This window comes from Gossypium hirsutum, chromosome A03 (genome assembly GCF_007990345.1).
Source record: "Gossypium hirsutum isolate 1008001.06 chromosome A03, Gossypium_hirsutum_v2.1, whole genome shotgun sequence".
NCBI classification, from domain to species: Eukaryota; Viridiplantae; Streptophyta; class Magnoliopsida; order Malvales; family Malvaceae; genus Gossypium; species Gossypium hirsutum.
The window spans coordinates 101,411,240-101,423,091 of record NC_053426.1 but is presented as its reverse complement, the minus strand read 5'-3'; the positions used below and the strand labels follow the sequence as shown (position 1 = coordinate 101,423,091).

The 11,852-nt window shown below is 34.2% G+C and overlaps 1 protein-coding gene across 1 annotated transcript; it reads left to right on the top strand.

Moving 5' to 3' along the window:
* Positions 1–1,152: 1,152 nt before the first annotated feature.
* On the top strand, positions 1,153–10,085 carry LOC107886628 (pyruvate dehydrogenase E1 component subunit alpha, mitochondrial). Its single transcript, XM_016810651.2, has 8 exons — positions 1,153–2,336; positions 2,412–2,491; positions 3,042–3,119; positions 6,961–7,056; positions 7,173–7,244; positions 7,347–7,400; positions 7,568–7,633; positions 9,734–10,085. The coding sequence occupies exons 1-8, from the start codon at positions 1,637–1,639 to the stop codon at positions 9,776–9,778; spliced, it is 1,191 nt and encodes a 396-aa protein (XP_016666140.2). The 5' UTR covers positions 1,153–1,636; the 3' UTR covers positions 9,779–10,085.
* Positions 10,086–11,852: the final 1,767 nt, after the last annotated feature.

Sequence of the window (11,852 nt, the reverse complement as noted above, 5' to 3'; positions counted from 1 at the left end):
ATATCATTCCTCAAAGAATATTAACAGAAACAAAATATTTGGGCATACGCCACATATGTGGCCAATAATATTTCGTATTACATTGATAACATAAATTCTTTATCCTTTCAAGAGCTATCTTGAGAACTCTTATTGTTCTCTTATTTATTACTATGTTCCTACTTTTAGTGGTCCTTAATTATATCTTTTATTTTCTTTATGTTTGCATTCACTTTAGGGAATGTAACAAATTTAGTAGGACAACCTCTATTGATTTTTTATTCCATAATCACCATCGTAAACATGCGTGGATTTTAAATCAGAATCTATCCATTCATGTTGTCATGATTATTCTCCAATTATAATAAACATGATATAATAAATAAAATATAGTAAAATACATCTGAAAATCTTTAACATCATTGTCATCATCTTGACTATTATCACGAGTATCTATTCTGAGATTGAATCTTTCAACATCCTGAAGATGAAGTTGTAAGGGTGGAAGTTTAAGGTGAAAAAGAATTTGATTTGTGGGACGACTTCGAAATATTTTGAAAAAATAGAGAATCATCGTGCTGATAACGTGTTATAAAATAAAGAAAGATAGAGAGAATAAAGAACAAAGAAAATATGAAAGCAATAGAGAATATACTTTATTAATCAAATGGATAATTACAATACTTCATCATAATCTCTATTTATAGGCATAAGAAGTATAAAAGAAGTAGAGATCTAATTTTAATAATTATTAGAATTTAAAATATATCAAAACTTTACCTTGATCATAATAAACATCTACTTAATAAGATATTTATAACAATAAATAATTAATTAGTCATTAATTCCAATTATGTATAAAAATTAGTATTAATTGTTATTCCTTAAATTGATTGAGTTAGAATAAGAAATATGTTGTCTAATTTAGGCAGCGGATAATGAAATAGGCAGTCTATTCAGAGTGTTAGGTAATAAGAATAAAGTATTAAGCAGGCCGCCAAGCCACCAACCCCGTGTGCAGTGCCGCACCAATTCCTTTACCAAAATAAATGGCAACTACAAGTCAACATCATCTAAGGTTTGCTTGGTTTTTTCCTTTTGCTGGCCAATCAACAGCATCAGAGGTTACCGTCAAAGTATTTATATCTACTTTTGCATGCTTAACTTTTCCTTGTTCAATAATCTTTAATTCCATCATTTACATAACTAGAAATACAATAAATGTGCTTTCTTTATTATCTTATTTTATTCTTATTTTATTATTTATCTCTTCTAATTTACATTTTTAAATTTAATAAAAAAAGAGATTATTATAAATTATCGAAAAATTTGATTGGTTAGAATTCAATTTAAGAATAAAAATTATTAATAAAAATAAAATTTTCGAGAGATATAGAAAGATGCTCTACATTAAAAGCTACTTAATTGACTTATTAGATATATTTAAGGATTATTATATTACGATTAAAATGGGATATGGAATAATGTTTAAAAATAATTCTTTAGAAGCAGTGAAGAGTTGAAAATCTCCCCCGCTACAACAATCAATATTTAATTCCTCTCCACCAAATATACCAAACTCTCTTATTCGCTTTCCTTTTTCCTTCGCTCTCTCTTTAGATCCGATCAACCGCCATCTCTTAATACGACGGTGGGCATGGCTCTATCGCGGCTCGCCTCTTCTTCTTCTTCTTCACGCTCCGCTGATCTTCTGAAACCCCTCTGCTCTGCCATCTCCCTCCGACGCCCGATCTCCACCGATACCACTCCCATAACTGTGGAGACCTCCGTTCCTTTCACCTCTCACCAGTGCGACACCCCCTCACGCTCCGTCCAGACCAATGCCAAGGAGCTCCTCACCTTCTTCCGGGACATGGCGCTGATGCGTCGGATGGAGATCGCTGCCGATTCACTCTACAAGGCCAAGCTCATCCGCGGTTTCTGCCACTTGTACGACGGTCAAGAAGCTGTCGCCGTCGGCATGGAAGCTTCCATAACTAAAAAGGACTGTATCATAACCGCCTATCGTGACCACTGCACGTTCGTCGCTCGCGGTGGGACCCTGCTGGAAGTTTTCGCCGAGCTGATGGGACGCCAGGCTGGATGTTCTAGGGGCAAAGGAGGTTCGATGCATTTTTACAAGAAGGATTCAAATTTCTATGGCGGTCACGGGATTGTCGGAGCCCAGGTTCCTTTAGGATGTGGCTTGGCGTTTGCCCAAAAGTATTCTAAAGACGAAGCGGTCACCTTTGCTTTATATGGTGATGGGGCTGCTAATCAAGGGCAGTTGTTTGAGGCTTTGAACATCTCTGCACTTTGGGATCTGCCTGCAATTTTGGTCTGCGAGAATAATCATTGTGAGCAATTTGAATTGGAATGAAATTTTATTGGTCTATTAAATTTTTGTGGACTTTATTTATTTGATGTAACAGATGGTATGGGGACGGCTGAATGGAGAGCCGCAAAGAGTCCTGCTTACTACAAACGTGGGGATTATGCTCCTGGTTTGAAGGTGAGACTTGGTTGGCTGAGAGATAAATAGTGGTTGTAATTTGTTGGTTCTTTAGTATTGTTATTATGATTATTAAGTAAATGAGGATTTAGATGTATGTGATGTCGAAGTGACTACGACCGTAGATGTCGTAAGAGTGATAGTGGATGGTAAAAAACTGTGATAGTTGTGATTTTGTGCCATGTGAGATGCTTCTTCTGCTGGTTTTATATTGTTGTTTTGTTCTCTTATCCTTTTATATTAGAAGCTAAAAGTTTGAATGAAGTTTCAGAAAAGCAGAATCTCAAGGGATTTTTCCTGCTTATACTATCGGTTCTTAATATTTAAGGTTGTTTTCTTCTAAGATGTAAGGCATTGATGCAAAAAGAATGCCTTCTAGCAGAACTTTAAAAGCAACAACCTTTCTGTTCAGCTTAAGAAGAATAATTTTTTTTTTCTGACAAAACATGTCTTAGGATAATGCATGCTTAAAATTCCTTTTCTCCAGACGGTAGACATTGATATACTTTTTAACTTCAATTCTATTTGTTATGTGTTTCATATCTTCTAGGTGGATGGAATGGATGCTCTTGCTGTGAAGCAAGCTTGCACGTTTGCCAAAGAACATGCTTTGAAGAATGGACCAATTGTAAGTTTATTCATCCAGCTATTACCTGTTTTTCATTTTTTTCTTTTTAATAATCTTTTATTGTGCTCATTTTCTGGCCATTTTCCACATACTAATACTTCTTTATTTAAAGGTGTGAATCTACCACATCAACTTGAGAAAACTTTGGTTTTCTTCATCACTCATTTTAGTGTTTGTTTGTGTAAATTGTGTTATCTTCCTTATGCCTAAAGCTGTTAGAGATCAAATCCCCTGCTACATGATTGATCATGCTTGAACAAACTCCATAATTACATGCTTAACCTTATAAGCTAATTCTACTAGTCACCTCTACAGTTAGTAGACTCATAGAATATGTTATTGTTTCTCTTCTACACTATGAGAGATACGTGCTTCATTTTGAACTTTTTCTGATTAATCAATATTTGATTTACAACATTTGAGCACCAAGCAACAGGATACAACACTTTGTTGGAATATTGTGCTTGTTTCAAACTGTTTTATGCTTGTGGTACTGAAGACATAGATCTAAAATTTTGCAGTGTGATATTTTATTTTGATATATTATGCTATAATAAGGGTTGTATTGCATCCAAAGCCTTAAGATTGGAAGGTCACTCCTTGAGACTAGATTGCAGAAGTACTAAAATACAGGAGATCTGCATATAATGGACTAGACTATGCAAAACACTTGTTACCTTTGGGATGGGCCTGAGTGTTTTGCTGCTGTTTTTCTAGCAGTTTGATTCTGTCCCATTTTAACAATATTAGCATGTTTGGATTCTTTAGAGGGGAGCTGACAAGGAGATGAAGCTTATATGTGTGTGTTTGTGTATATATATGTAGTAATTTGGATAGCATAAGGTAAAGTGAAACAAGCAACTTTCTATTTGTTTTGTTATTTAGATATTTAAATAAGTGACTTGGTGAAATATTAGATGAAATGGCAATTGAACTATTGAAGAATATGATCATTTTTGGCTACAAATTAGAATATACTTGGTGAGATTTGAAAAGTGGATTAGGTGATATATTATTTGTTATTTCATTTCTCTTAATGGTCGAATCATTACCAGAAGTCTCTTTTGAAGCTGATAAGTTGTATTAGGAAGTTGGAATGTTTTTTATTTTGTAGCTGTTAAAACTTTTTGGCTCTACATTAGAGGTGTAAGCGAGTTGGCTGTTGACTTGACTTTGTGCATAATTTTATTCGTAGCTGAGTTTAAGCCATTTAGTACCTGATTGAGAATATTGTAAAACTTACTCAAGCCTTTCGTTTCTTTAACATATTATATATATATCTAAGTGAATTACAAAAATACTTAGTTAAGTTTTGGTATTTACAATGTTACCAACCTATATACATAAAGCCCAACTCTCCAAGTAAAAGAGACAATCTTTCAAAAAATACAATTCTAATGATTATTCTCTGCATTTATTGCCTCTTTCAAACTCCAAAATTGAGTTCTCCTATGGATCTTTCTTAATTGCATATGTGCCCAATTGCAAGGAATGAGACTTGGAACCCACTTGGGAAATTATGGGATTTCCTTATGAGATTTATATGGACCTAGGCTCTCCAACCTCATTAGTTAGCTTTTGGGGTGTGGTTCTTCAAAGGTTCATATAAACCCCACACCCTAAAAGCTAGCTGTTGAGGTTAGAGAGTCTAGGTCCATATAAACCCCTAAAGGAAATCTCATGCTTTCCTATGTGGGATCCAAGTCCCTTACCTTGCAATTGGACGCATATCAGTTCACCATGCTTCATAGTCCTAGTGCCCGTGGGGGTTAGCTTTGCTTCGGCTTAATCTAGCTTTGAGTGAACATTGCAATATCAACGTCACAATTTGAGCCATGGGTTGGCTTTATGCTAGTTATTTTTTCTAGCTTTCGGCGAGCACTACAATACCGTCATCACCACACACATTATGCAGTATGGCTTTAAACTATCTAGTCTCGTGCGAACATAGCAATACTGACATCACCACTTGTCCTACATGATTGCAACTAAGAGACATGATGGCTGGCATTGATATGGACCTTTGGAGAACCACACCTCGAAAGCTAGCTGTTGAGGTTGGAAAGCCTAGATCCATGTAAACCCCACAAAGAAACCCCTTGCTTTCCTATGTGGGATTCAAGCCCTGTACCTTGCAGTTGGGCACGTATAAGAACTTTCTTCTCAAATCCAAAGTATGACAATTTTGTTTCCTATGTAATCTTTTCCTTTCTTGAATATATGGCTATCAAATCTTTCACTTTCTTGAATCTATTGCTGCATTGTGATATTACTGCAATTCAAGTTGCATAAATACAGCTCTGTTTTTCATTTTTAATTTTCATTTTGATTTATTCTTTCATTCATTATGTGCTATATAATTTTACTGTTAGCTTAAAATAATTGATTATATATTTATTTATATTGTTGCTGCTGCATTATTAGTTGATGTGGATCTTTGGGGAATTATTCATTTTAGGCCATTGTTGAATTCCTTTTTTTCTGTATTATATTAATAATTCTTTTTCATCTTTTGTGTTGTGAGCTGTCTATTCATAGCTTTACTTAGGTTCATAGTTTCAGATTTTAATTTTGAAAATCTTGGATTCATATATTAGCTGAAGTTCTAAGTAAAGGAAAATCACTAAGCGTAGTTGAGGCTATCAAGCTGACCTCTAGCTGCTCAAGTAACTTTTGCGAGCAGAGCTCAAGCATAAAAATGAAGCTCAGCAAAGCTTTGAGTCTTGAATTTTATATGGAGCTAGGCTCTCCAACCTAGAAGCATATTATCCACTTAAATTTTTATCTTTAGACGTACAAAAGTATAAGCTTTCTATTTTAGCAGTGTACAAATCCCACCTATATAGGCTTGGAGTAAAATTCTAAAACTCCTTTAACTTACTGATCTCAACTGTGGCCTTGAAATTTCGAAGAATCATCTACTTTTTACCCTCATTTTGATTATATCTGGTTCTAAATGAATAGTGCTTCAGACGCACTGGAAAGGATAGAGCTTTTCCAGAATAACATTGGAACCATTTGCTTGAGAAATGTTTTCCTTCCCCTCTCTCTCCAACACCCCTCCCCCTCCCCAAAAAAAAAACACAAAAAAAAAAGTTGAGAAATTTTCATGGCTTTAAAGATGCTTCAGAAATCTTCTGAAAATTTGTAGTCCAGGGTAATCATAACTTCCTAACTTTTATAGAAACGATGAGCATCTATTTATGTTACAAAAGCTTTAAGGGATTCGTGAATCTCCAATATCAGTTGCTTGGTATTGATAGTTGTGCTGATCATGCCCTAAAGATATATGGTAATCACTGGGTAGCTGATAAGTTTGCTTTTTTGCTTATATTTGATGAAAAGATGTTTACGGTGACAATCTAATGGCCTAGATAATAGTAATAGGAGGCAAAAGCTGTATTCTTTTTCACTTTTCATTGCCACATATAAAGCGAAAGTGCAGTCTATGTGTGAGAATCCTCATATTGCTTCAAGTGCGAGGTACAAAAATAAATGCTTGCTTGAGTGAAAACACAATTTTATATGCCTGTGCTTTTGTGTCTTATATGTCATCATAATTATCATCATAATATATTACTATGACATATATATTATGACATGAGTTCAAAGTTGTGGAAACGTCATTCTACAAGTGCCTAATTATATATGAATCCTAATTTCGTGGTCTTTATAAGTCATGATAATTGGGTTGGGTTTGAAGGAAGGATTTAGATTTGCAATTTATCTAATTAGTTGATAAGAAATATTTATACGGTGCTATTGCCTTTGCGAAACCTCATACCATTTTCTATATTTTATTGCATAATAAATTATGTTAGTTTGTTGTGCCTATATGCAGATTCTTGAAATGGACACTTATAGGTATCACGGTCATTCCATGTCTGATCCTGGAAGCACCTATCGAACCCGTGATGAGATTACTGGTGTTAGACAGGTTGATTTTCAATCACGTTGCCTTTTCAGGGATTCATTTGTTAGATGTTAGATATTTCATGTTGTATTTTAATCAAAGTTAATCCAAAACTGACATTCTAGATGTGATGTTTCTAGGAGCGTGATCCAGTTGAAAGAATTAGGAAGCTGATATTGTCTCATGACCTAGCTACTGAGAAAGAGTTGAAGGTATTTTTAACTAAGTTCATTTATGAAGCTATCAGCATGGAAATATCGTTAGACTTATCTATGGTGATAGATATATGAAAGTATTTGGAAAAAATTTGTCAGGACATTGAGAAGGAAATAAGAAAAGAGGTAGATGACGCAATTGCTCAAGCTAAGGTAGTACATTTTTTGCTGACTTCCTTTTAATTTTGTGATTCTCATTTTAAATGATTGTACTGAAGTTTATCTGTATTTATTTTTTAATTATATTATTATTTAGAAATTTTGTCTAGTTGTCAGCATATATGACATTGGGTTTTGTTCCTCTCTTTTTTTGATTCCAGGAAAATCCACTGCCTGAATCTTCTGAGCTCTTCACAAATGTGTACGCAAAAGGTTTGGGTGTTGAGGTATGAAATATTTACCTAATGCATGTTCTTTGTTTGTCACCATCTTTGCAAATGTACCTTACTTGTCCTATTTGTTAAATGTCACCATCAAATAACATTGCTATCGGATAAGATTGTTATCCTTCAAACGTAGAGATTTGCTGAAACACCTCATCAGGTATCTATTTTGAAAATTTTGTTAATCCAAACTAATCTATTTGTTAGCCCATTCTTCGTTCTTACCAAGTTGTCCTTGAAAAATGGGCAAGAAATTACCTGATGAAAGCTAGTAGGCTTCTATGTCAGCAGGAAAAATGTTATGTTGATCCCTTTCAGTTTTGACTTCTATGATTAAGTTTGTTTAGCTATCCATCAATGATCCTTGGTGGTTTGGCAATAAAGTTGAATATCATAGGTAGGAACCATGACTTAAAAATTAAGATACTTTTGTTGCTTAATCAAGGTATTAATGTTCTTTGTGTACTTGTGTCTGAAAGGGAATTGGGTTTTGGCCTCATGTTCAAATATCAAAATATTATAAACAATAATTTATCTAATGTTGATGAGCTTCCATTAAATAGAAGTAGTTAAAGGTAAATACATAGGAGTTGCTTAAATCTTCTTACTTTAGGTTGAGATATATGTGTGGCCATCATCATACAAAATTTCAATCATGTGAAAACAATGTCCCAACCTACTTAAGATATTGTAATCTTAAGGATACCGATCCCTGCATGAATCCTATCAGACATTAGTCATCTTGAGTTTTCTCCAAGCTTATGAGCAAACCAAAAGTGTTGCCTGTAATGGTCCACACAAACAATTGGTGGAGCCTTTTTAATGGATGGGGGGATTCACTAGTGCCAGCAGGCTAGTTCAATCAAATTCAGAAGGCTAGGGAAAACTCTCTTATTTCTTTTAATGTGACTCACTTGAAAACTTTTTGGGGAGTGTTCTCAAAGAAATTGAGAAATCATGAAAGAGGTTGGCAATCATGGTGTGTGCGTGAGTTTTGACAAATATTTTTGTTCTCAAGCTTGCTTTGAATATGTCCGAAGTCTGAGTTGGTTTGAGTGCAACTAGATCTTCGGGAGATTATGTCCAACTCAGCTGGATGCTGAAAAATTAAGTACTGAATTTTTAGTACTAAATTTTATAAGCACTGAATTTATATTATAAAACTATTTGATATATTAATCAAAATTAAATACTGAATATAAATTTTTTGTTTGATAATCGTAAATCATGATTTTTGAAAATTTATTTCATAATTTTAGTCTTACTGATATTGTATTATTTATTTTATTTCGAATAGTTTTGGATAAAAGTTAAAAGATAAAAAATATTTTAATAAAATGAAGAAATATTTTATTTTAAAAATAAAATTTTGAAAAACAAAATCAACTTGATATTTTTCATATTAAGTGATAAGTACTATCTACTTATCATATTTTACACTTTTTGTTGAAAATAATTAAAAAATTAAATGTTAATTTTCATTTTCAATGATTTATCAAACACATCTTAAGAGTAAAATGCTCTATTGTTCAAGGCATTGAATGTGGCAATCCTACTTGAAGGTTGAGTGTTCGAATTAATACTCTGGATGATGAGGTGAGTCAAGTGATGAAGAGTTCTAAGCTGGTTAAAAATCACATCATTCATGAACTACCTTGTCCGTCCACTTAGGGGAGTTTTAACTTGATTAAAACACATTCCATTAATCAGGTCTACCATCAAAATCGTAGTAGTGAATATACGGGAGGACATGAGCGCATAATTTATTGGAATATTCTAGCTTGCACTTGCCCGCTTGATCTTACATTATTAATACATGATTGTCAATCATGTATGTCACTAACATGAAGATAAAGTAAAAGTGATAGGTTTTTATTTATTGAATATGCTTAGCCAAGCTGATTGACTTTAGGACATCTATTAATAGTCCCTATAGATGAGAAAACTTCACTGGACTAAATGACATTGACAAACCCGATATGCATATTCTGTTTATACATATATAAGTAATTTGACGTTCCCTCGTACAGTTAGAACTATGGCAACTGTTCGTTCTGTTTTGTGACGATTCTAACAGGATTTTATTTATGCTTTTAACTGCAGTCATTTGGAGCAGATAGGAAAGAAGTAAGAGCTGTACTTCCATAAACTGGGACTTTGTTGGAACGTCTTCATTCTTTTTTTTAGTTTTACCACCCTCAACCTTGGAAGAAAGAAGAATAAAGAACCAAAAGAGGCTAACCAGCTCTTCCAAGTTACAAATATGACTTAGCACTTGTATTTGTACGGAATACTTATTATTTTCCCTAAAAATTACGGGCAGAATTGTTCGATTTAAATTGTGGGTTAACCCGCCCAAGGTTTTACACTCCTATGATTAAATTGTTTGGTGTTTTGCTCACAGCAATACCTGGATATTCATTTCTTGAAATGCAGAGGAGCTTTAATGGTAGCATTTATCGATCCAAATGGTGGTTGAGTGTTCATTCTATATATTTTTGTTGATAACTTAGGCTGAAATGTCTTGGGTTGGGTTCCTCCTAATTTTGCCTGCCACCTGCTTTGGACCACACTGCGGAGGATATGACACATCTGGTGATTGATTAATGGTTTGATATGTGCCTTTTTTATAATCCATTTCCACCATTGCTAACTTAGTTAGGGATGATCATCAAAGCATTGCTGGGCACCGCTGAAGTCTGGTGGCCTTATCTTAGTCCTCATCACTGCTGCATTATTCCACGTAAGAAGCATTTACGTTTGAAATTTGAAGGCGAACTTTATATCCTTCGATCCAACACATACCGTGAAGAAACCATGTGAAAACCATGGAACGGCAGAAGTAGAAAGGAAGTCGCCAGCGTTCACGGGCTAGCCGAAATTTGAAATATGCTAAACAAAATTATCACGTTTATTCTTTATCAACTTTTTTATTATTCATAAGACTCACGAATCAAAAGTCTTTGGTCTTTCACTCTCGTGTCTTCCAAGTGTCTTCCATCCCCCAAAGACCCAAGTGGTGGGAGCAGAGCAGGAGAATCATACAGTAGGGGATGCCCCCACACATTGAGCCAATAGCCAACCAAGGCAGCCTCAGGCCACACCATTTTCTTACCCATTGTGTTGGTACTATTGAAGTCAGTCACTTTCTGCATTTGATATGCCATCACCTCCTCCCTTCTTAAGCATTATTCACTCCCCCAAAATTGAATATTTTACTTTAATACTGCGACTCTTCTCACTTCTGGCTTCGCTTGGTTTCTACCATAAAGACAAACTCAGGGTATCCTATGCCAGCATAATATACAAGTACACCTACTTTCCCAACCTCCCCATCTTCCAATAATTTATTAATAAACCACACATTAATTAATCCCTTATTAACCTTCTTTATAATAATCAGCTACCAAACACTTGGTTTTTTTTACCTGACCAGACCAGACCCACACGTGCAATTAAAAAGCACCATCTTTCTCACCCAATTAACTTTTAAGTAGAATGATAAGTTTGTCTCCATTGCTCTCTGTTACATTATTCAACAGGTGAGGTCAGGACATCAGATTTACATTGCTCTCTCACAGACCCTGCAAAATCCCCATTGTTTATTTGCTAACTTTTAATTGAAATCGCCGTGATTTAGTGTTTAGATTTGAGCAAGTAGATAATTAAAATTGTTGTTGGAGGTTGCAACTTTTAATTGCTTGGTTCACGAGTCTTTTTGATCAAATAAACCCCTCCCTTTTTTTATTTACAACTTGCCTGGGCTGCTCAGATTCTCTTTGATGAACAAATGTGCACCGACCAACCAAACCCCATTACTTATCCTTTGATTTTACTCTAATTATAATTCGCTCCGGGTATAATTAAATTATTCTCTGAATTAAATTATTATGAAAAAATATAAGAGAAATTAGAACACAACTTGAATTGAAAAAAATAATTAAAACATTACATGTAATGAAAACAATATGAATGTGTTAAGATCTACAAACTGTTAACATGTAAATATTTATATAACCATATATCACAAAATAATTTAAAAAAAAAACTTAGAAAGTATCTGAATCAACCCTTTTAAAGGTCCAGGCTTACTACCTCCAAAATAATTGTAGTATAGAAATATAGATTTATGTTATACAATTGGACTATGCCTTGAAAATTCAAGTAAAAATCTTTTATCTTGTTTCCATGCCAAAGACTTCAATGTTGGGTCTTTGTGGTG